General features: G+C 37.8%; 1 protein-coding gene across 8 annotated transcripts in view; it reads left to right on the top strand.

Annotated features, from left to right (window-relative positions):
• Positions 1-26,446, top strand: part of ATP9B (ATPase phospholipid transporting 9B) — a 150,682-nt gene that overhangs the window by 83,600 nt on the left and 40,636 nt on the right. For all 8 annotated transcript variants that reach the window (XR_001553320.2, XR_014942688.1, XM_085537711.1 and 5 more), the window contains one exon: positions 18,456-18,616. Coding sequence is in view for 6 of the 8 variants with exons in the window: in XM_085537711.1 (XP_085393837.1) it covers positions 18,456-18,616 (161 nt within the window). In the remaining 2 variants the exon portion in view is untranslated. The remainder of the gene's footprint in view (positions 1-18,455; positions 18,617-26,446) is intronic.

Below are 26,446 nucleotides of genomic sequence, written 5' to 3'. Positions count from 1 at the left end.
AGAGATATTTTGTGTACTAAGATCAAAACAGTAAAATAACTTAGTGTAATGTGTGTAGACTAGAATGTATTAAAATGAGTAGAAATAATCTTAAATAAAACTGCTGTGAAATAGGTAATGTCTGTTTGTTCAGCCTGGAGAAGAGAAGGTTGCGGGGTGACCTCATTGCAGCCTTTCAGTACCTGAAGGGAACTTACTCCCAGGAGGGGAGTAAACTCTTCGAAAGGGCTGATAATAGCAGGACTAGGGGAAATGGTTTTAAGTTGAAGGAGGGAAGATTTAGGTTGGATGTTAGGGGTAAGTTCTTTACTAGAAGGGTGGTTAGGTCCTGGAACAGGCTGCCCAGTGAGGTTGTGGATGCCCCGTCCTTGGAGGTGTTCAAGACCAGGTTGGACGGGGCCCTGGGCAACCTGATCTAGTAAATGTGTATGTTTGGTGGCCCTGCCAGGCAGGGGGGTTGGAACTACATGATCCTTGAGGTCCCTTCCAACCCGGGTAATTCTGTGATTCTGTGTGATTCTGTGTAAAGGAGATATAGAATGTGATATATCTGCTGTGCTTCAGAATAATATGAGATTAGTTTTTATATTTATCTTTAGCAGCATTCAAACACTTTCTTTCTGCATTACTATGGAAGCCTACATCTGCTGCTCTGTTTTAACACCAGTCACAAAACTTGGTAGTAAGCATTCAGCACTCATTAAAATAATAACACTTTATTTTTTTCCACAATTTCTGTCTAGCCTGTAATCTAGAATCTACATATCTTATGTCCAGTGTTTTGCTGATTTTGCACATTTTTTTATTCTAATCAATAGATGTTCTTCTGATGTTGTTGTCCCTTTGTTGTTTGTTTGTTTGTTTGTTCCTTAAAAAGTCACCCATGAGACTGGAAGTAGTTAAAAATAATAGTTAAGTGCCCAAATGAAACACCATCAGATAATACAAACAAGTCTGCTGTTACCTAGAGAACTTGTGAAGAGCCTCAGAAACACTGTGCATAAGGGCCAGTAACTTGAACGATTTTGTTATTAAATTGGAAATCTAATGTTGATTTGAGAATTGAGGGAATGAAATAGTTTGCTCCGGTTGTAGAGAGAAACAAAGCCAGAACCACCTTTAAAGAATGTTACTTAACTCCCATTGACAAATTTGAAGCATTTAGAAAGTGAGAAGGATTTATATATTGCTTTTTATTGGAGTACAGCCTGCTGTGCTTAATCCTCCTAAAAGTCCTCTCTGTATGGGATGAAACTGGGAAAGCTGCTTCCTACATTAAGTAGTTCCCAAACTGAGTTTGTGTCTCTTCTGTCTGTAGCTTCAGTCCAAAAAATACCTGAGCACCAGCTTCCTGACAAGTACAAGAAACCTCTGTCAGAGGAAGGGGCTGCTGGAATTGGTCCGTGTGGAAAATGCATGAAATATAGCTTTGGTGCTCTTCCCTTGATATACTGTTATCTGCACAAAAGAACAAATGTTTCACAAGGTGGGAAATAGAGGAGGGAGAACCTTGGTGTGTTAATAACACTGTAGTGACAACTGAACAGCGCTGCCACCCCCAGGGGCTAGAGAGTCTTAGTGAGATGGATAGAACAGTGTTAGATAAGGAAGAGGACAAAAGATGTCATTCCTAAAAAAGACTGAAAAGGAACAGCTGAATGGCAGATGAGCCACCCTTGTTATTCCAAAACCCAGATTAGAACATTGCAGTACTGCCGAACATTACTGACAGTTTCCAGGAATCAAACCACAAGCAAACTTTGGGTCCTTTACTCACAGCCAGAAGGAGTGTATCTCACTGCTATCATTACCATTAACTCCATGAACTGAAATAGCAGAGTTGTGGAACCAGATGTTTCAGTCACTGGGTGACTAATATGGAAAAAGTGTAGTTCCACATAGTGGAACTGATGTTTTCATTTATACATAGAAAACTAGAACAAATAGTGCATTTATATCACTGTATTAGAACAATACAAAAACATGTTACAAGTGGAGAACAGTGTCTCAGTAAAGACTGAAAATCTTGATGGTTGCCTTTGAGTATGTAGGTGGAAAGTGTTCACTTAATGCAAATGAATACACTGTTATAGGTTTTTTTTTAGCGGAACAGTTGAATGACATAGGTTATCAATTCAACTGTCCGACCACCTAAGGGCTAACAATAAGTTAAAGCATGTTAATGGGAGAACATTGTCCCAATGTCCCTTAGGCACTGACAGGCACAGGACATCAGCCACCTCTCTAGAAAGCCTCTTCCAGTGTCTGACCACCCTCACGGCACAGAAATGTTGCCCATGTTATCCTCTCTGGCACAGCTGTTTGCTATTCTCCTCCCGCCATCAGTGATCAGGAGCAGAGCCCAGCATCTCCTTGTGCTCCCCTTCTTCACGGAACTGCAATGAGCAATGAGGTCACCTCTGGGCCTCTTATCCTGGTTGCACAGCCCGAGTATCCTTAGTCTCTCCTCACAGGACATGCCTTTCAGCCACGTTAACAACTTTGGTGCCTCCTCTGGATGCTTTCAAGTACCTTTACACATTTTTTATATTGTGGAGCTCAGAACTGCATTCCAAAAGTAGCAAAAGGGTAAAGCTACACATGGGAAACCAATGCACACAAGACGAGAGGGGAAAAAAGTAAATGACTCTCTTTAAGGTATTGGACTTTGCTTTTTGTCCAACTTAATGGTTATAGTACTGGTATATGCGTATTTAATTTTCTCGAGTTTACCTAGGGAGCCTAGATATCTTTGTTTATGAAATAATAATGGGAGGGAGAGAGGGAACAAACAAGGGGAATGGGTTTGGTAGTTAGAATTCTGGCATTACTGCAGGTTTATGAAGTATTTTGGAGTTAGTGAGTTTGCCTCTAAGCCCAGGACAGTGTTTGCAGATGCAAAATTCCTCTAATGTTAACTTTTTTATCTCTTATAAGAATACATGAGAATAAAAGATTATCTGCTTCAGAATTGAAAAGATTAGCCATAAGCCTATATGGAGTCCTATTTTTTGTTGTTTTCACCAATGATTTTATTTGATGCTCCAAAACCTTTCACTTCCCCATTTTGGAGACTCTTACTTAAAATTGTTTGAATTTCTGTTGTTGTTGTAAGTTTAAATTTGAGTAAGTTAAAATTCAGCTCAGCAGCTCAATGTCATTTCATGCCAGTGTTTGAAGAAGGATTCGTCATGGAGTACAGAGTTTCTGGAGTGGTCCCTACAACAGATTACTCTCTCAAAACAAAAAAAAATTCAAGATAGGTAAATTGATGGAATAGTGTTTTCCTTCTTCACCAGAAATAGCTCATTTTACCTATAGCAAAGTAGGCTAAAAATGAATAATTTCTGGTGAAATGTATAATCCATTTGAAATACTGCAGTTATACAGAAGATAATGCAGAAGGGAGATCTGCTGAGCATATTGATTGTCCCAGTGAGCTGTTAAGAGGCAGTCCATGGCCACTTCCTCTCAACTGCCTCCTCTGCTGCTGCTAATCAGTGACTGGAGTTTGCTTTTTCACTTGTGGTGATTCTTACAGTTTTGTTGCCTTTCAGAGTTAATTACATCATTAGTAAAAAGCAGCTGCTATGAGATGGAGAGGGTAAGGGCAAATAGGCTCTGGCTTTCAGGTAATACTTAGAAAATACATATCTGTTTGCTTAGAACTGTACCACCTTCATAGGGCACTGTCTGTGAGCCTGTCCTGGCAGTGGTACAATCCAAAATGTTGGAAACCCAAGTACTGGAGCTGTGGAAATACATAATTACATTTTTTTTCTCCATTTGGGTTGTTGTCTGTGTATTTAGTGGTTGCTTATTTGTTTTGGTTTTGTAACATCAACATAGCATAGTTGTCACTAATGTTACTGTGTTTTTCGGCCGTCAGAAGGAATTATATGAGGAGGAGTAGAGTTGAACTTTTGTATGAGTATGTTCAAAGTATATTAATTGTGGATTTTTTCTTCTTTTTCTTCCAATTATTATGAAATGATGGCTTTCTGAAGTTTCAGAAGCTAGTATCTTGCAGAAAGCTAGTTGGATTAGCATTTTTGAGATGAATGCATCTGATTCGTGTCATTTATTTGAATGTTTTATAGATACTATTGCTTAATTGGCAGGTATTTATGCCTAGCACAAACACAGAAAAACATTTTTTTCATATATGGACTTTTTTATATATTAAATCGAAATCTGATTTTCTAAGTTCTGGTGACTCAGTCTGCAGTGGAAATCTCAGTCTACAGTGATGCATATCCAGAAAGAAAGTTCTATGCGTATCAGTAAGGTATTTGTTTTTATATAGGTTGAACATATTAATCATAGCTATGATTAAAGTAACAGGTTTGTCATACTCATAACAAGTATGATTTTTTTCCTTCCATTCTACCTAAGTTCAGAGTGTAAGCCTGTGGATTTTGCATTAAAATCAGCATTGCAGCTTTTTCTGGGTGAAAATTGTTGTGTTTTAGATTTTTAGGTTGTGGATTAGTTTGCAAAGATTTGACTGCTCTTCATATTTTAAAAGCTAATTCTCTTCCTGTCCTATCTACTGGAAAGCATCCTAAAACACTATTTATACAAAACAGGGTTCCATTTAATTTCTTTTTGGAGACTTTATGGAATCTTTTCTTAATCTCATGGTCTCCAAGGAATCTGCTGAAATATTTTGTGTTGTGAAAACAAAGATAGATGACTCAGCTGAAAATCTAATTCTTACTGTTGCCTTAGGTTTTGAGGGATAAGGTTTTTTTTTCTTAATCCTATCACAGAACACTTTTTCTAGTTTAAGTTTGAAAGTGGTTGGGCAATTTAAAATTCTTTTCTTTCTTTTTTTTAAATTTAATATTGTCAGATTTTTGATTCACTGTGTTTTAATTGCCTACTACATCCTGCTCATTGCTCTCAGTGTAACACTACCAGCACCATTCTTCTAATGTTTTTAGTATTTCCATCTACCCAATTATTTCCTTCAACTCCCCATAGATCTTGGGGATGCATCCTTGTCTTGCTGACCATGCAGCACCTTTGTGAAGAAGAACGTTTAATTCTTTGATAATGCTGAAGTTATCAAAGAAGTCTCTTCATCTATCACAGTTCACTGATCATAGGAAATACCTTCTTGGATCATTTTCACCTATTGAGCAACTATACTATGAAAATCGTGATCATGGTTCACATCTTCAGTCTTGTCTACATTTTCTGTGAGCTGTTTCCTGATTAAACCATCTTTTACTGTTGCCTTCCTGTTCCAACTTCTTTCAGTGCAACTTGTATTTGTCATGCTGGGCTATCTTGGGGCTTGGATAAGTTTATACAGTAAACTAGTAACCTAGTACAGTGCTATCTATGATCAGTGCTAGAGAGCCGGTCTCTCAAACTGCACTTAAAAAGTAAAACAGAAGACTCATTCAAATGTGTGTCAGTTCGCAGTTTCCGGGATGTGATTGTGGGGGGTTAATCTTTTAGAATGAGATACACCTTTTTGTGCTCCAGCTTTGAAGCATTCTTCATTAGAGCACTGGGCACAAGTGTGAAATGGTTCCCCTCAAAACCTTATATTGCAAGCATGCATCTTCCCTGTGCTTCTTTTTGACTGTACATTAAAGCATGTATTTACTTTCTTATTCTTTAAATAAATGAGAAGAGTATTTATCTAGCCCTTCCTGTATGATACAGGTTTGAATTGTTTAACAGATATTTTAGTTTATGTTCTTAATTTTTTTTTCTGCCCTACATAATATTTTATATTTACCTTAGACATTCCAATTTTCTTCAAGAATCTTAATTCATTTCTAAGTACTCCAGGAGTTTTATAGTTGTACAACACAACAGTTTACATGCAGAAGGTTTGCTAGCTTCCAATGACCCTTAGCTGCCATCTGGTACAAATTCAAAGTGCTTCTGTCATCTGCTGCTAATTGCTGTCACCTGCATGTTGCAGTCATTCTTAGCAACTTGGATTGCAGTAAAGCAAAATGCAGATTGCTTTGTATAGCTGCAGTCTATCAATAATACGCATCATTTCTTTATTAATATTAATTTAATAATAAAATAAGTACGTACATCATTAAATGACATGAATTAATATAAATGGCATTTTCATGTTTAATGGCTGATTCTGGCTTTTTAGCCTGACATTAAAAAAAAAAAATAAAGTGTCAAGATTATGAATGTATTTATTATTTCAGTGTTCTTTAACCCATTTATTCTGGTAAGATTGTTCCAACTGAATCTTGCAGAAGAGTTCTTTAATCCTTTTTGTATGCTGATAAGCTTTTGTCAGGGCGCTAGCCTACAGCGCCATATTATATTAATGTATTTTACTTGTAATTTAGAGAACAAGAAGAATATCCTGTTCTGAAGGCTAAACTGTCCCCTGTGGCACTTGCACAGCTGATAATCGTGAACTAGAAAGATGTGTATATCAAATAGTTTACAAAATGAAGCCAGCTGTGTTTCCCTACATACTGTGGCTTCCTGACATGCATCATTAAACCTTATTAGCTACTTCCTTTTACAAAGGTTCTTGTAGTCTTGAACATTGCATATTAACATTTTCTGCCCCTCCAACTGGAAATTATTTGCTTTATTGTAGAGTGTCAACTTGCTCTAGTTTCTGATGCATTCTAATTGGTACTTTAGAGTATAATCATAGTGAAACACCACTCCATGCATTTCTTTATTTGGAAATTAATACAGACCTTTTCACTTTATCTGTCAATCTGGGCACCTTTTCACACAATTTCCAACTACCGGGATGGCTTACAAACCACTAAGAAAGAAAATGGTTCATAGAAACTCTTCAAGATAGAAATACAAGATGCTGGAGTTCACTTTTGCTGTAAGATTTTGTCTTATTGTTGTCCTGATGGCAATAAAGCTATTTCAACTGATAAACACTACAGTGTTAAAAATCTCAGAAAACGTCATTTGTTGCAGGTGAGATTCTGTTTAAAAAACATGACCACACACATAGGTGCATACACGTACACGTACACATACACCTATTGATCACATGTGTGATAATAAATCTCAGCTTTCAAGAAGAATTTTAAAAATATCTGTTAGATAAAAACATGTTTTTAATGAGGTACAAATTCACAATATTTCAATGTATTTCTTTGTATTTACAAATTCTACAATCATTTTATCAGAAAGGCAAAGAATTTGGTATCAATGAATAAGACTTTGGGCAATATCATTCCAAAACCTTCTCTATTTGCTTAATCCCAGCAAGAATCATTTCAAGACAATATGTTGCACGCAATTAGCTCTAAACATATTTTCTTGTTTACTTTGGACCAGGAGGTACAAATAGCTTAGAAAACTATGAATAACATAGTTCGTTGAGTGGAAAACTAAGAACCATCTTAAATAGATGCTTTTTTGTTTATGTTCCTCTATTATAAATTTTGATATTCATTACAGAAGGCTGTTTTTATTTAAAAATATATAGCTTAATTTTATTACACCGATAACCACTAGATTTCTTGTCCTAACTTATTACATAGTTGAGCTTGAAAGTCTGTGTTTTTACATTATAACAGCAAGAAGAGGAACATACAATCTGATCGAGAAGATACTGTGGAGAAAAGTTATTTTCCCATTCCTTAAATGCCTGTGGACATATTTGGGGTGCTTCATCTCAGAATTATAGAATCATTGAGGTTGGATAAGATTTCTAAGGTCATCTAATCCAACCATCCATCTACCACCAATACTGCAACATGAAAAAGACTTTTTCTCTCTGTTGTGATTTTCCCTATGTTCTTCAGTGCAATAAAACTTGAAGAAAACTCCTGCTTATTTTTCATCACACTGAGCAGCTTTCGAGCTGTACTTGATCAGCGTGATCTATTCTGAGCTAAAAGAAGAGCCGAAAAAATAAGGAGTATCAGGGAGTATAAAAGGGAGATAGATCAGTGAAACCACACCCTGCCCACACACTAGTGGGGTATCCTCTTACCCTTCTTGACCTCGGGCAGAAGGAGGAAACCTAAAAGGCAGGAAAGAATGGAAACAGGTCCCTGCTTGTGGTGGCAGGTGAATCCCTTCCCAGCCTATCTTGCCACCCCAGGTGAACTTGCACAATAGGTATTGAGGCTCTGGAACTTGAGGGACAGGCAAATGAGGTTGATGAAAGTCCATCCAGGGGGTTGTCTATAGTAAGTCAGTCTACCCCAGCCCTTAAGCCTGTCTCTGCTAAGAGCAAAAGAAGGTTAATTGTCATAGTCAGCTCCCTTCTGAGGGGAACAGAGAGCTAGCTTGATATGACAACTGGACACCTAAAACAGGGCACTCTGCTGCATTCACGTGTGTGTGACTTTACTAGGAAGCTCAAGTATGGCTAAAGTTATTACCCACCTTTGGTTGTTCAGATCTGCAGCAATGAAGTTGTGGAAAGAACTTCAAGGACTATCAAAAGGGACTTCAGGACACCTGGATGGTTAATTGAAGGAGCAGGAGTTCAGGTGGTGTTTTCCTTGATCCCTTCAGTAGCAGGGAAAAGTACTGAGAGTAACAGGAATGCCCATCTGATAAACGCATGGCTAAGAGGCTGGTGGCATCAGAGGAATTTTGTGGGGTTTTTTTCACCCACAGAATGGCTTATACAGCACCAGGCAATCTGGTGATGGATGAGGTCCATTTCTCTCAAAGGGGATAAAGGAATTCTAGCCCAGGGGTTGGCAGGGCTCATTGAAGGACCTTTAAACTAGGTTTAAAGGGGGAAGAAAATGACACCAGATTCAGTAGGGGCAGCATACGAGGGTTGGGGGTGAGATAATAGTTCATCTGAAGTGCATCTACACTACACCAACACATGCAACATGGGCAACAAACAGAAAAAAATAGAAGTCATTGTACAGGAAAACTGTGACATAGTTGCCATCACCGAAAATATGGTGGGATTACTCTCATGACTGGAGTGCTGCAATGGATAGCTGTAAGCTCTTCAGAAGATTCGGGCAAAGGAGAGATTGTGGGAGGTAGCTTTGTATGTTAAGCAGTGTTTCAATTTTGCAGAGCTCGATGCTGGGGATGTTAAGTCATTATGGGTAAAGATCAAGAGGAAGGCCAAAAAGACTGATGTCCTGGTAGAAATCTGTTTACAGACCACCCAGCCGGGATGAAGAGGCAAGTGAAGTGTTCTATAAGCGACTTGGAGACTTCGCACAATTGCTAGCTCTTGTCCACATGAGGGACTTCAGCATACCAGATGTTTGTTGGAAATGCAATACAGCAGAGAGGAAACAGTCTAGGAAATTCCTGGAGTGTGTGAAAATAATTTCCTGACACAGCTGGCAAGAAGACCATGGGTTGTGCCCCACTAGACCTGCTGTATATAAACAGAGAAGTACTGAGTGGGAGACATAATGGTTGGAAGCTTGTCTTAGGTATAGCAACCAGAAAGTGATTGAATTCCTGATTCTTTGTAAAGTCAAGTGGGAGATCAGCAAAACCGCTACCTTGGACTTCTGGAGGTCAGACTTTGGACTGTTTAGAATATGGGTTAGGACAGTCCCTTGGGAGATAGTTGTGAAGGGCAAAGGGTCTGAGAAGACTGGACATTGCTCAGAAAGGAAATCTTCAAGGCACAGCAGCGGGCTGTACTGTACAAATAACTTTTGCTTGGTGAAAAAAGAGAGTTTGCTAGCTCCAAAAGAAGGGGACAGGCACCTCAGGAAGAGTATGGGGATATTGCTGTGATATGTAGAGAGAAAGAAAATTACAAAGGCAAAAGCCAGGCAAGAACTTAATCTGGCCACAAAAGAAGACCTAAAAAAATGCTTTTACATGTACATTAATAACAAAAGGAGAGCCAAGGAGAACCTCCATCCTTTATTGGATGTTGTGGGGAATCCTCAGGTTACTCAGCAACTTGAGCTGGAAGATGGGGATGGGGAGAAGGAGAATCCCCCCATAATTTAGGAGGAAACAGTGGCTGGCCACTCCACCTAGTCTTATCAGTATTCTAAAGAATCAGATGGTATCCACACAGGAATACTGAGGGATCTACCTTAGGATTCATGTAGGTGGCACACTGGCAAGTCTCCAGTCATATGAGACCAGCCCAGCTGACCAGGACTACTAAGAAATTATGGAAAGTGTTTGGTGAGCACTTCTGCCAGCTCCCTCAGTATACCTGATCTGTTTAATATGATGGCTTCTGCAAAAGCAGTGCCTCCTATTTTATCATGTTGGCCCACCATGTCAGAGGCAGATAGTGTTGGTACGATAGTGGAGGTTGACAGTAAAGTTACTTTGGGTTGTTGCGCAACAGATGGTAGCAGTGGGGCAGTCTGACAAAATTATGTCTGAAGTGGAAGTGTGTCTGAAGCAAAGGTTTGTCATAGAATTCCTCTATGCAGAAAATGTGGATCCTAATGACATTCGTTCAGTGCTTGCTGAATGTTTATGAAGATGGGTCAGTGGATGATAACACACTGAGGTGGTGGATGGTGCATTTCAACAGTGGCAACAGTGATAGTGGGTCACCTAAACTAGTGAGGATTTTTACAAAGGCATCATGTGGACTTTTGTTCATTGCTGGCAAAAATGCATAGGTAATGATGGTGACTGTTGAAAAGTAGTGTTTTGTAGGTGAGAATTTGCTCTATCAAATAGTGCTATTGTGCTCTTCATAGATCTCATATCATGCTCTGCTGTAGTTTCCATGGAAATGAATAGGAGGCATTACTTTTGGAGCACCTATGTGTACTTTTTGATGACCTGGACAAGGGGATTAAGTGCACCCTCAGTGAGTTGCAGATGACTCCAGGTTGGGAGGAACTGTCAGTCTGCCTGAGGGTAGGAAGGTTCTAACCAAGGGATCTGGACAGGCTGGATTGATGGGCTGATGAGGCCAATTGTATATGAGATTCAAGAAGACCAGGCTCCTGGACTACAGTTACAACAATCCCATGCATTGCTACAGGATTGAGCAGAGTGGCTTTGCAGCAGAGAAGGATCCAGGGGAGCAGGTCAACAGCTGGCTGAATGTGAGCCAGCAGTGTGGCAAGCAGTGTCAAAGGCCAACAGCTTCCTGGTTTGTGTAAGAAATTGTGCAGCTAGCAGCAATAGGAAGATGATCATTCCTTAGTACTCGGCACATGGAGTACTGTGTTCAGTTTTGGACCCCTCACTACACCAAAGACATTAAGGCCCTGGAGCGTGTTCAGAGAAGGGCAACAAAGGCGGCAAGTGGTCTGGAGCACAAGACTTATGGGGAGTGGAAGAGGGAACTGAGATTGTTTAGTCTGGAGAAGAGGAAGCTCAGGGGAGACCCTATTGCTCTCCACAGCTAACTGAAAGGAGACTGCAGGAAGGTGAGGGTTGGCCTTTTCTCTTAGGACTAGAGGAAACAGCCTCAATGTCTATCATGGAGGTTCAATTAGGAAAACCTTCTTGATGGAGGTGTTTGAGAAATATGTAGCTATGGCACTTGGAACATGGTTGAGCAGGGATAGTGGTGATGGATTGACGGTTGGACTAGATGACCTTAGAGGTCTTTTCCAAACTTTACAATTTTGTGAGTCTTCGTCTTTATGTTTTGACTGCAAATAAGAGCATGCACAACTTTCTCTTTCAAAGTGAAGTTGAGATGTTTATAAAATCAACTTCAGCTTGTATAAAAACAAAATGAATAAACTCAATAACAAGAGGGAGAGAGAAAAAAAAATTGATGCAGTTAAAATAATCTTAACTGGGATTCTGATAGCCAGTCATAAAGCTATCTTTTCATAGGTTTCTCTGCATTCTTGAATAGCATCCTTAAAGGCTTTGAGGCACTCTGGGGTGCTTTGTGTTGTTTTTGTTGTATTGAAACTTGATTTCCAGTGGGAAACCTAGGTGACTGTGGTTGTGTTCTGTTAACATTCACACTTGTGCTGAGAGAGCTCTGAAGATGGAGTTAAAGTGTACACAGCTGAGAAGGAGTAAGATTCCTCCACCAGGAAAAGGAGTCACTGTTTAATGCCATTGCAGAATCTTTTAATTCCTTCTTCAGCTTATCATTATTCATTCTCATTTCTTACAGAATCCATCTTCGGAATGCTGAAGTCATTTTAATAATCAGTGTATTGTCTGTACCATGTTACTTAGAATCATAAAATGTCATTAATAAAAAACAATATATTTAACTTAAAGGGAAATAAATTTTGAAACAGGCTACTCAATTTAACCTTGAGTAAGATGGCAGTTAAATGCTTTTTCTTCCCTTTACTAAGCCTACTGTTAATTGGGGATAAAATGAATTGTTAGAACTTGTTTCAGATTTAAACTTAATGAGTTCTCGGCTCAATTTCTATAATAGAGTCCATAATGAACAAATTTCCAAGTGTGTTTTCATAACCTTAGTTCTCACCTTTCTTCCCCTAGAACTGTTTTGAGATGAACTTTTCAAAAAGAACTGTAATAATCTCTACTAATACTATAGCATAGATAATTTGTGAGAAGTTGTTAAAAATTCTTTATTTTTTTAAGAACAGTAAGCAAATGCTAACAGTCTTTTTAAACATGTTTTTAAGATGTTCTTGAAAAAAAACAACTAAAGTATTCTAATACCATTTATTAAGTATGCAATTTTCTATATGAAAAGTACTTTTTGACTGATACGCATGGTTTGATGTAGGGATGTACTAAGACTTCCCAAAGTTTATGCAAAGTAAAGTTTCTGTTTCATCCCCTTTATAATAATTTTTCTTTAAGGAAGTAGTAACTGTTCCTGTGCTTGTTTCAGATTAAAAAAGTGGATGCAGAACAGTTTCACTGTACAAATTATTGTGGTTGTTGAAGTCTCCAATATCACAAGTTTGCTTAAATTAATGAAATAATTATTCTAAATTAATGGGTAGTTTTAAAAAATATATCTATAGCTGATAGCTCTTAATAGAGGCTAGTATTTGACTAATAAAGCACAAATGTGCCAGTGTATAAGAAGCCATTACAATGTTCAGGTATTTAATAGCATCTGTGGGTGCTTTTATTCATTGTTATTATGTATGACAAATACATAGTGAACAAATGGTCACACAGCATTCACACAACTTAACATGGTAAGTAGGTGAAGGTTTATAAAATACAACTTTTTGCTTAGAAGGAAATGCTGTGGTTTCCATTCAACCGGAATTGTTAAAACACATCTTGATATAATTAAGCATTTCAGCCTGAAGGGGTTAAATACTGTTGGACTGGTAAGACTGTAGAGAAATACAGGTCACCCTGCTAAGATACAGTTGGTACTGCACTGCACCACCTGAGCTTCTTAAACCAGGTGCTAATGCCAGTCTTGAGCCCCCTCTGCTGACCAAACTGTACATGGCATTTCTTTAACTTCAGCAATTCTCCCTTTTTAGTCTTCAGTCAGATTAGAGCAAAATACTGAAATAGGCAAAGAATAGTTATTTGGCTTCGTTATTACATATAAAGATTAATTTTAAAAAGAGATAGGAGTTTAAGGACATTTAGCGTGAGAGGTGAGATAGTGCTAAATGTAGATCAACTGTACAAGTGTTGATGAGAACTGAGTGGGTTATTTTATAGTCAAGTGAATATTAAGAATAAGTTGCCTTCAGTTTCTCATTCTTGTCTGCTGAAACATAATGTTGTACTATAGATACTGTAAGTCATTAGTGTATCAGTGCACATTTGAAAGAGAAAGCATACTTAAGCATGTTGCAAAGTCTGTGCCAGTACTTCCCCAAATGAGTATAACCAAGTTCACTATGTGAAGTTGTGCGTATATCTGATATACAATTTCTGTAGTACTGCGCTGAGCTAGAGGGAGCACCATTAAAATCTGGAGAGGAATTTGTTTCACTTTCAATATCCAAACAAGATACTTATATTGACAGTGTAGATAAGAGGAAGAGGCAATACAGAAAAGGTGACTGAAGGAAGCAAAGAAGGAGGAAATATTGGAGTCTCAGTTTTCTCTTAGCATTATAGATATTTCTCTACAGAAATAAATTTTTATCTGAAGTAATCTGTTTATTTCAAATTGCAAAGGTAGGTATGAGGTTATGAATAGCTTGTTAAAGTCAGTGTAAGCAAGTCAGAAGGGTGAATTTAAAAATGTAATAAAACTAGTGGTGGAATACTGCAGAATTAGTGGAGTGCAAATAATTCAGTTTGGCTAAAGGAACATTGAGTTGTATTAAAGCTAATATGAGAAATGCATATATATATATGTATGTATATGTGTATGTATATGTGTATATATATATATACACATACATACACACATATGCCAAAGGGAACAGAAAATGTTATTGGAATTGAATGAACTGTTTCCTGGTTATTGCTTTTGTATAACCACTGCAGTGGACTAAATAGCTGAAGTTTATTTCAGTTCTACTAAGTAGAACATTCCAGCCACCTCCCTGAACACACGCAGCACCACAATTACTGCTCTGATTCAAAAAAGGAATAAAATTTGTAAGATGTTTTCAGTGCGTCAAAATGGTGTTTTCAGCTTCGATCACGTTTGCTCTCACAACCAATTGTGATTAGGAAGTTTGAAAATCAATCTAAGAAAAAGCATCTAAGAAAAATCAATCTAAGAAAAAACATTTTTCACTAAATGGTCACTTCATGTATTTCAGTGTTTGCTTTTCCTACTTTGTATCTACAGCTTAAAAGAATGAGTAAGTTGCTGATATAAGAGTATAACAAACCCAGTGCAACCTTGTAGGGAAACACTTGTCATACCATTAGCTGAGTATAATCAAGTAAGGAAAGATGTTTTCTAAACACAAATTCACTTGTACTTGTTATGAATGATAGTTGTGCTAGCCCAGTGTGAACACCCAGATTGCTGAGCAGCCAAGAATTTAAATCACAGAAATACCTGGAGAAATAAGGAATTAGGAGAAACATTTGCAGATTCTAAATTTGATGCATGTTTATAGCGTCAAAAATTAAGGTTAACCGATAGTGATGGTTTGTTGTTTTATTTTTAATCAACCGTTAAGCTCACAATCTGTTATTTCCAGGAATTATAAGAATTTTAACAGGTTGGGAAAAAAGCCATAGAGCTCCAGATATAAGCAACTGTGTATATTTATATATACTTTTTTTTTTAAAGTGAAAATGTGTTATGAATCAAACAGTTTTGTTAGCCAGAGAAAAAAAAACATTTGTAATTAATTGTAATTAATGAAAACATAAATAATTGACAAGTATTCACTCTGAATAATGTTGAAGTTCAGAGCATGCTTAAAGAATACTAAAAAACATTTTGATGTGTATAATGCAAATTGAAACCGAAGTCAGATGTACCATGCAGTTTCATTGTATTCAGCGTGGTGTTTGTCAGTACAGAACCAGACTGATTCCCATAATAAATTAACTTCATGGAGGAGTTTAGGGCAGGGACACCACGGTACTCTCTTAATAGTTTGCTAGTATTTATGTAGGGTGTTTGGGTTTGTTTGTTTAAAATAAACCAACAGTGTATCAGCAGCGTGCACTTCAGTGCAGTCACTTTAATTCAACTACAGTTTAGACTTTGTGAGAAATCTTTACTGTCAGTAATGTATCATTTAGACATCAAAGTTTGTATTATAATACTCCAGCGTTAAAAATATATACACCGTTACATTTCCAAGCAACGTGGAATAACAGCTTCAGAACAAAACCCTCCCTAGAAGTTAAGCACCTAGGGCAGCAATAGCAATATTGCTCTGCAAGTTCTATTCAGAAGTCAAAAAAATTTGTTCATGCTTTCAACTTCTGCTAATTAAGGTGTTGGTTTCTTTTAATAGAATTATAATTTCAGCACTGCAGTCCAAAGCACAAAGCATAGTGTTCTAATAATTTCCCAATCCCTAATATTTTAAAAACTAGTAGCTTTTTGGGAATTTGGTACAAGTAGACAATGCCATACGTCTTACTGCTGGTGTTAGCCATTATTTTGCTGAGTACCATTAGCTATTTAAAATTTCCCACATAAATTAAAAAGGAGCTAAATGGATTTGCGGTTGTTGCCATTAGTAGCATTTTAGATGATATAGGCAATTACTGTGTTCATTATCATAGTGCAGCCCCTTTGCAAAACTACTGTGGCTGTTTTAAACATTACATACCAATTTCCCCTTGGAGATTAAAATTTCCAGTCATGTTTAATTTTGTTAGCACAGTTATTTCAAACAGAACAAATGTTATGACAAGTAGAAAAAAAAGTATTAGTATGAGAAATAGTAATAAATGTGCAATTGTTCGGGTGGTGGTTATTTTCTAAAGGATGATATATTATGCTGATGATTTGATAAAATAACAGTATAGTTCAGTTATGTTCTTTTTCAATATTGAGGTGAATTTTAGAGAATATTAATGCATTTCTACTTGAAAAATTGATAATTTGATAGTTTCACTGGTTAGATTGCAGAAGTTGTGTAAGTGAAAAGACACAGAATTAAGTATATTTCAGTAGATTGCAGTAACATGTTTTTGAGAAAAGGAGAATGTATTTCTACTAAAGTTTCTTTTGTTTACTACTTTAAGCAGGGGTTTGCAATTGCTTTCACTTCCTATAGTAAATGATTAAAAAAAAGATAAAACTGTGAGCAGTAGGACTGTATTAAAAAGATAAATGTCCCAGGAGAAGAGATTTGTTCCATAAAAAATTTTCATCATCAAGTTTTTATCCTCTTCATACCACTCCACAAACACTTTTGTTGATTCCAAATATAAATGTATGTTTCATCACTAATTATAAAGGTATTAATGCTTTGAATTAGCTACGTATCAGTATGCAGTGAACTACATTTGATGTTTCTGTCCCAAAAGTGGCATTCTTCCCAAAGAAACTCTTTATTCTGTTCTCTTATGGGGTGTGGTTTTTACAGGGAGCAAAGGGAGGGGGAACATTGCTGGGGTTAGGGGAAAGATAGGCTTTCACTACTATGATGCAGGAAAAAAAAAAAAAGTGTGAGGTAGTGGTTATGCATATTGCAAGACAGTGATTCTTTATTTTATTACAAAAAAAAAAAAAAAAAAAAAAGACCAACTCTGGAAGGCCAGATTAAATCATTCCTTTCACTTTTTAATGGGATTTGGATGAATAGAGTAAAATATGCACTTTGCATTCATTGATAGCATCTTTAGGTTGAGGTAATTGAGTCTTTTTTCCCTGACTGAATGAATAATGACTTCATCTGATCCTCAGCGAGGCCTGAAACTTAGGCTGCCTTTGTCAACTCAAAAAGATCTGGGCTTTGAAACATGCTCTACTTCCCTGGCTTAATTTTTCTTCATTTTAATCCAAAAACCTATTTTTCTCAATAATTCAAGCATAAACTATGTAGTAGTTGAAGCAGCGGAAATTGCAAGATATTTGTCCTCGTTGTGCTGCTTTCTAAATGCAGCTGATAAATCAGCCACTGTGGTCTTCAGCTGCCTGGTTCTCTAGGGAAGGGACCGCCCATGTATAAGCAAGATTGCTGACATTTTTAAGAACTATATTTAAATGGTTCTTTTGCAGACTGTTTGTTATCTAAGTGTTATGTTTTACTGGTCTTACTGGTGGGACTTGGAGATAAAAGGGCATCTGTGATAGGGCCTAGGAAGCTCTTTACATAATTTTCCCACATATTTTACTGAGTACAAGAACATCTCAAAAAGTGGAGTATAAATACTTACCTTACAGTATACATTACTGAAATGGTGAGAGACTTAGTTGCATAGTTTAAAATACTTTTTCATGGGAAACAGTAGATGAAATATAGCAACTCAGTGTTTTCACTAGAGTATTTCTAAATTAAATATCTTTTTCTCAGGAAAAGTTAAAAGTTCTGTTTTACTATTTTGGTTTGAAAATGGTTATAACCGCTTTTTACTTATGAAACTTTCAGTTATTCAGAATGAAATCAAAAATTATTTTGATGAAGTGAGTTTGGATGTACAGACTGGTGTGGGAATGTATCTACAAGTTACTACAAGCTCATTGTATGAACAAGGCAATGCTCTGCTGTATTTGTCCATTTATTCTTGATTCTACTGTGTTTTTATCTTCCAGCAGTAAACAAGCAGTAGCCACCCTACAAATATAAAATGTGCTGCTAGGATTTTTGCTGCATACATAGCAGAAAAAATTTGTTTCTGTACATTTGTTCATCTTTTTTTATTCCCTTCCTCTGTTCCCTTCCTGGATCAGAGGATAGGGGGAAGGGTATGTTTAATATGAAGACATTCAAATGGCCTGGCTGAGATGGTTCACATTGATTCTGGGTGTTGTTACTGTCCTGGAGCCATGGGACATCTATTAGATGCAAGCATGGGAACAACAATCAATTCAGATATCAAAATGTAGTTATTAGTTACAAGTGCATGGGTTTTTAGTTGATACAGAAGAAAACTACCTGCTAATAGCTAGTTACTTGCACTGCAGAAGAGTCAATAAAAAAAAAAAATACAGTACTCACGACTTACCTGATTTTTACTTCTTCCTTTAGGTTGGCTTACTGGACCTGGAGTTGAATCAACTGACCAAGGCGCTGTTTTTGGCTTTAGTTGCATTATCAGTTGTTATGGTAACCTTGCAAGGATTTGTAGGCCCATGGTATCGCAACCTTTTCCGGTTCCTCCTCCTGTTTTCCTATATCATCCCCATCAGGTATGTATAAGAATGAAAGAAAAACACAGATGTCTAATTTCACTGAATGTGGCTTTGCTGAAATTTATACTCACTGCTCATTGTGAAGGAAATTGATCTTATCAGGAAGCTGAAGGAGAAGGTGCCAACAAATCTGCTGATTCTTGAGGTATCACTATACAGAAAACAATACCGTTGTATTCTTTTTGTATAATGTTCATCTTGCTGGAGTAATCAGGTTATCTAATCCTTTGCTAGCATAAATGTATTAATAAGGATACAATCTTGGTATATTTGAGAATGTGGTTTTAGGAAACATGCATTTGAATGAAGCGTTTGGTGTATTTTAGAATTTGATTTCTTTAATGCCTTAGCACTGAAAACATTCAGGTTCTCTGATTGTAATACTGGCTTTATTTTTACTACAACTATTATTAATTTAGATTGAATACACTTTTGCAATGGCAAGACTTTTAACAGGTGTAACCAAGTAGAGACTTGCCATGAATTAATTAATTCATTAAGCATGAGAACTGTTTATTCAAATTGCAGATAAACTGGAACAGGAAATAATATCCATCTGGGTAATCATGTCCACTGTGGATAGAGTAGATAGAACACTGACTCTGACATGATTTTTTATTTATTTATATTGAGTGGGTACTGCCTTTGCAACAAGGAAATACTGTCTTCTGTTAAAATTCCCAGCGTTTAAATTAGGGTGTCTATTAATTTTACATGTTCTCTGGAACTTTCAGATACATCAGTCCAGTGACTACCCACAGTTAGCAACTGTCTCTTAAACTGTAGACCTATTCCCTGGGATTTGCATAAAATATTTAATCTCACATAATATAAGAGGAAAAAAAGAAATAATTTCATTAGATTCTGGACCTAAGCTTACTTGAGATGCCTTACATTTGCTCACATTTCTTCTTATATGCGTATGCCTACGTGAAACAAAATGTCATATTTGACCAGTTTGATACTCAGTAAGAGTCTTAAGGACTTGTACCTTCATAGTACTTTTCTGTTTTAAGAGCAGCCAGTTTTGTTTTGATGATGTAGAAAAGTTTGCAGCAAATCTGCTGGGGTTTGTAGACTTTCCATTTCCTTTGACCAGTCCAGCTAGCAACCAGACACATAGTGGCATTCCTCAAAGGTCAATACTGGGGCAGACTCTACTTATTAGTAGTATCTTGACTCATTTCTATTGGTAATTGTAAGGTGAAAATAATACAAAGATAGTAGTAATACAAGAAAGATGGTGATAAATATCCAAAAGATTATTTATAAGAAAAACTCACCAGCATAGAAGCCTTCAGCCTAGCTGGAAAACAATGAGGCAGTCTCCAAGAGATGCTGCCTCAGTGGTGGTCAGCCCTTAAATGAAGTCTAGAAGAGGTGGAGTCGAGCTCCACCAATTCTGGGAGCACAGCTGAATTACCCTCATCTGTGCTCCTGCAGCTGACCCAACACTTGCCTCAGCTGATTAATCAGAGGTTCAGGCTGTGATTACCAATTCCCCATACAGTAATCTGAACAAGGGAATTAAATGTACCCTCAGGAAGTTTGCAGGTGACACCAAGTTGGGAGGAACTGTCAATCTGCCCTAGGGTAGGAAAGCCCTACAGAGGAATCTGGACAGGCTGGGTTGATGGGCTGAGACTAATTGTATGAGCTTTAACAAGATCAAGTGCCCAGTCCTCCATTTTGGTTACAAAAACCCCATGCAATGCGAGAGGTTTGGGACAAAGTGCCTGGAAAGCTGCACAAAGGAAAAGGACCTGTTGGTGCTAGTTGTCAGCCAGCTGAACATGAGCCAGCAATGTGTCCAGGTGGCCAAGGCCAACGGCATCCTGGTTTGTATCAGAAATAGTGTAGTCAGCAGCAGTAGGGAGCAGATTATCCCTATGTGCTTGTGAGGCCTCATATCAAGGTCTGTTTTGGGCACCTCACTGAGGCCCTCTGGAGCATATCCAGAGAAGGGCAGTGGAGCCAATGAGGGATCTTGAGCGCAGGTCTTGAGAGGAGCAATTGAAGGAACTGGGATTGTTTTGTCTCAGGGGAGACTTTATCGTTCTCTATTACTACTTGAAAGGAGGCTGTAGTGAGGTGAGTGTCAGCCTCTTCTCCCAAGTACCTGACAATTGGATGAAAAGTAATGGCTTCAGATAGATTTTGCCAGGTGTTTTTCAGTTTCAGTTTGGTTATTAGGAAAAATTTATTATCTGAAATAGTGGTGAGATATTGGAAGAAGTTGTGCAGGGAGGTGGTATAGTCACTATCCCTGGTGGTTGTCAAGAAAAGTGTGGATGTCTCACTGAATGATGTGGTAGTGATGAGTTTAGGGTTGGACTGGATAATCTTAGTGGTCTTTCTTTCCAACTTAATTGATCCTATGATTTTGTGACTGGCTCCTAGTTTTATTTACACATCCATGTTTCGACCTTGTGGTACTTTTCCAAACACTGTCATTGCTGTAATTCTCTTGCGGTTTGCATCATGATTTTGTTGGGGTTGTGTTGTCATTGCCACCCTTTGATTATTTAATATTAAGCAAATAATCCATGTGTAGAGGCTAAACAAACTACATTCAAGTGATGGGTGAGGTGTATTTATTACTTAAAGATACTCTTCATCGTCAGTGAAAGCAAAGGAAAACTGAGCTAAGGGTATAAATGATCACTTATTTTTCACTGTGTTTTTCTGTAATAAATAAAAGTAATACATTCCATAATAAATAATAGTCTAAACTTTTTTAACCTGTTAAAAGACAGAAATATCTTTGTTACTGTATGTAACAGTGCTGCATCCAGCAACTCACCTGGAGTGCTGTGTCCAAATGTGGAATCCTCAGTACAGGAGAAATATGGACATTTCAGAGCGCATCTGGAGGAGGGCCACAAAAATGATCCAAGGGATGGAACACCTAAGGACAGGCTGAGAGAGCTGGGGCTGTTCAGACTGGAGAACAGAAGGCTCTGAGGAAACATTATCGCAATATTTCAATATCTAAAGTGGAGGTATAAGGAAGAAGGGTATGGACTCTTTAGCACAGTCTGCTGTGACAGGACAAGGAGAAATGGTTTCAAACTAGAGCCGGGGAGATTTAAACTGGACATAAGGAAAATGTGTTTGTTTTTTTTATGATTGGGGTAGTGAGGCACTGGGACAGGTTGCCCAGAGAGGTGGTGGATGCCCCGTCCGTGGGGACATTCAAGGTCAGGCTGGATGAGGCTCTGAGTAACCTGATCTACCTGTAGGTGTCCCAGTTAATTGCAGGGAAATTGCAGGACTAGATGACCTTTAAAGGTTTCTTCCAACTCAAACAATTCTATGATTCTAAGAGCGTACAGTGTGAGTAAATTTGACTCTATAGTGGCAAATCATTATGTGCATCTCAAAAAGTATCATTTTTTTCAAACAGCTTGTTTTGAATTCTTAGGAAAGAAATTTGTGTGTCCTAATGGACTTATGGAATAGTTCTTATGCAAAAATAATTTCTAGGATAAGCCTAACTCAGTTTTTTAATTGTATGTGGAAGATAATAAGCAATGCGAAATACTACCATAGAAGATGAGACAACAGAGAGTACTTTTTGCCACTTTATATGTTTATCTATTCCTATACCAATTTTTCTTTAGCTCAGATTGTGTATGTATGCAGTTGTTTCTTAGACTGTCGGCAAATTTAACAACTCCAGTCATGACATTAAAATATTACTATATTTTTCTCCCTTTCTTCTGGGAGCTAGGCGTAGAAATAACTTATTCTTAGGGCTGTTTTTGAAGTGTAAACTCTTGGCAATTAAAATTGCTAGACTAATGAAGCTGGAGCACTGGGTGTTGTGTCTTCTCATTGTTTCTAAAATAGCTATATGGGGTGAATAATGAACTTTGCATTACAGGTAATGGAAGTGAATGTGGGAGGATAAGATTGACTGGGAAAGGCAAAGCATATCTGCATTCATGCATGAGATTGGTTGATTGCTGGTTTTAGAGAATTCAGAAAGATTCTGAATATGGAACTTCTTTGGTTTTTTGGTTGCAGGAAAAGGAAAATCCAGCTATGCAGTAAAAATAGTTTCACGTGTTCAGACATGTTTGGTGCAGATCACCAGAAGGGAATGACTAACTGTTAGCAGAATTTAACTGTTCTCTGTGCATCCCCTCCTATAATTAATGGAAAGAGGAACATTTCTTTATTTTTTTATCCTCCAAGGATCAGCTGTCTGTCCACGCTGTATTTTAAATACTACTGTAGAATGGTGGGTGATGGAGCGTGACAGACTTTAGATGTACAAACATAAAAACAATGTCATAAATAAAGTTGGGAAGACAAGGTGTGCATTCGGTAGCCTGCAAGGAATTAAGTAAAATGGAGAAAAAGTAGTATCAATATGTAGAGCTTAGCTTAGCTCTCCATGGGTTATAAAATGGAACAATTAGGCACAGGATGTTTTGAACACTCCAGTCTCAAGAAATGTTTTGCCCCTAAGAAAACAGTATATTTACAGTATATTTTGATGTTTCCTTGGTACTTACGTTTCTTTTTTCCATATGGAAGAAGCACAGTATAGAGAGGCTCCCTATAATTTGCTTCCATTTAAAGTTTGAATTTCTTATTTTGCAGGGAACAGAGCATAGAAACCAAGTACTTGACGGACTGTCCAAAGCTTAATACACCTCTTTAGGTTTACATTCATCTATTCACTTCTTTTTTTTTTTTTTTTTTTTTTCCAGACGTTCTGGAATTTCTTGGAGTGTCCCACATTTCTCAATAAGCTTTTTTCAATTGGCTCTGGCCAATTCATTAAGGCGGCTTCTAAGGTCCTTGTGTATCACTCAGATGATTTAATTACTTGATTTAAATAAAATCACCGCCTGAAATACATTCTCCATAAGTTTACAAGATTTGCCTATGCTATCTAGTAAATTTATCACTTAGCAAGCACAGGGGAAAAGTGTGTGCTCATGCTGCTGTGGAAGACTGTGCAGATATCTCTGGTCTCTCGAGACCAGTCATGCCAGTTGCTATTTAGGCATTTGCAGTGCAAAGGGGATTCATTCTGTTCCACTTAGCAATGCATGCTAGAAAGATAGGATAATTCCTAAAATGTTTCTAGGCTTTGAATTATGGATTTTTTGTCACCTCTTATGAAGAGAAAGTGTTGTGTTGTTTTTTTTTTCCTTACCTTCAAATTATATTTGACAAATTATTATTAAAATCATATAGAATGCATTCAGAACATCAAAATCAGGTAACACACCTGCTTATAAAAATACAAGTGACGATAAGAATTGCGCTGTTAAGCTTTGAGAGTCTTCTGTGATTTGATCTCATTTAAGCAGTGAGATCTCCACTGGCAGGGCAGCCACATGGATATCCCTCTGTGTGCCTTGTGCCTGAGGTTGCCACTCTTAAATACAGGTTTCATAACAGAAAAACTATCTTGGTAAGCTAGGCAAGAGATTTTTATAGATTGCTTATAGAATGTTTAACCATTGTTAGAGTATGTTCTTGTTTTTCTTCTTGAGATAGACACTGCCCTTTGTACTTGACAAATCAGCAGATTCTTGTCTCTAACAGGAGTAAATGTTCTGTCATTTCTTTTGTTGACTGTTACGTGTCTCATTGTGTAGCCTAATAACAATGGTTCTTATTTCCTATCTGAGTTTGTAAGTTGACCGAACATATGTAAGAGAAATGCAGGTAGCCTGTTGCTGGCTCTGTACTGACCAAGGAAAGGTAAAGCTGTACTTCAGCACTGGAATCCAAGTGGCTTTCAGTATTATTATACTATAACATTTTCATTAGAAAGAATCTCATAAAGTCCTCTTCCTGTTTCTGTCTTGATTTTTTTTAACATGCTTGTGTCCGAAGTTAGATGTGCTATTCCAAAAGCACCACTTTACCAAGTAAAGGCATGTTTTCCTGCTGTTGCTGATTTTAGTGTCCGAGTAAGAGGTAATTCAAGATGGTATTGACTTCTTTAGTGGTCAATAATATTTTATCAAAAACACTCCTTTCTTTTTATACTGCAAAATGCATTTTATTTTGCTGCACAAATTCAAGGAGAGGGATATGGAATAAACTGGATGTTTCCACAGTTCTAGTTAAATACATCTCTTCTTAGTCAGTTATTTATCTCCACCGTTACCTAAGATAATTCACAATCACTGTCACCACGATTGCTAAAGGAGAAATGAAAACTGTGTCTGCAGTTTTGGTTATGCTGTATAGCAAACCTGTTTTTTTATTACTGTTAGTATTTTTATGGGAGGAAAAAAAAAAAAAGTCTGATGTACATTAGCATGATTTTGTCCTTGAAATATCTTTGGACAATTGTAAGAGTCATGTTATTGTAAACCTGGTATTAAACTTGGGACTCTGCCCTGCACCTTTGGCGGATTGCCCACAATTAGTTTGCACTGCCACCATCTATCTGTCTTTTCCATATTTCTGGTATAGTCAAAAGAAAGGAACATGTGCCTGTTCCTCAGCCTTCTTCCTGGTGTGGTAGCATGATTTCTGTTAGTAACAATAGGGAAATGAATGTCAGAATAGAGAAGTGGGCTCATGAAAACCTAATGAGGTTCAGTAGGGCCAAGAGCAGGGTGCTGCACTTGGGTAAGAGCAATCCCAGGTGTTTAAACAAACTGGGGGAAGATCTCCTAGAGAGCAGCCCTGTAGAGAAGGACTTGGGGGTCCTGGTAGATGAGAAGCTGGACATGAGCCAGCAGTGTGCACTTGCAGCCCAGAAGGCCAACTGTGTTCTGGGCTGCATTAAAAAAGGGGTGGCCAGCAGGGAGAGGGAGGTGATTGTCACCCTCTGCTCAGCTCTTGTGAGTCCCATCTGCAGTACTGCATCCAGGCCTGGGGGCCCCAGCACAAGGAGGATGTGGAGATCTTAGAGCTGGTCCAGAGGAGGGCCACTAAGATGATCAGAGGGCTGGAGCACCTCTCCTATGAGGAAAGGTTCAGGGAATTGGGCTTGTTTAGCTTGGAGAAGGCTACAGGGAGACTTCATTGTGGCCTTCCAGTATTTAAAAGAAGTGTATAAACAGGAGGGAGAATGGTTGTTTGATAGGGTGGATAGTGATAGGACGAGGGGGAATGGTTTTACACTGAGACAAGGGAGGTTTAGGTTAGATATAAGTAGTAAGTTTTTCACTCATAGGGTGTTCCACTCACTGGAACAGGTTGCCCAAGGAGGTTGTGGATGCCCCATCCCTGGAGGCATTCAAGGCCAGGCTGGATGTGGCTCTGGGTAGCATGGTCTGGTGGTTGGTGACCCTGCCCATAGCAGGAGAGTTGGAACTAAATGATCATTATGGTACTTTTCAACCCAGGCCATTCTATGATTCCATGAACTGGTTTTGAGTTAGAAAATTTAATTTTGGGCAAGAGCAATATTATTTATCTCTGACCAGCATGAGTGAAGACTTATACATGACTTAAAGACAAGGGCAATTAATTCTTGTGTTTCACAGGCACGAAAGTACTGGGGACAAATTTGAAAATAAAAATAAAAATCTTGTGACTGTACTTCTGTGATTAGAAAAATTTGCTTCAAACTAGAATTTCTAGTACAGAGCTACTCAAAAGCTCTTTTTTACTGCTGGCAGTAGCAACTCTGGCACACATGCTGTCACAGGAAGGTAGATTTCGCTGCTTGGGCGCTATTCTCATTTTGCAATTGAGAGCCTCTGTAATTATGTTTTGGCAAGGACGGAGACACTGCTGATTAGCTGCAGTGAGAAAAAGTTGACAAATATATCTGTACTTTCCTAAAGGAAAAATAGTCATTTAAAAACAGAGTTGAAAAGACGTAACAATGGATTTTTA

This window comes from Coturnix japonica, chromosome 2 (assembly GCF_054131305.1).
Source record: "Coturnix japonica strain WE chromosome 2, WE-NBRP24, whole genome shotgun sequence".
NCBI lineage: Eukaryota > Metazoa > Chordata > Aves > Galliformes > Phasianidae > Coturnix > Coturnix japonica.
This window is presented reverse-complemented; position numbering and strand designations above follow the sequence as displayed.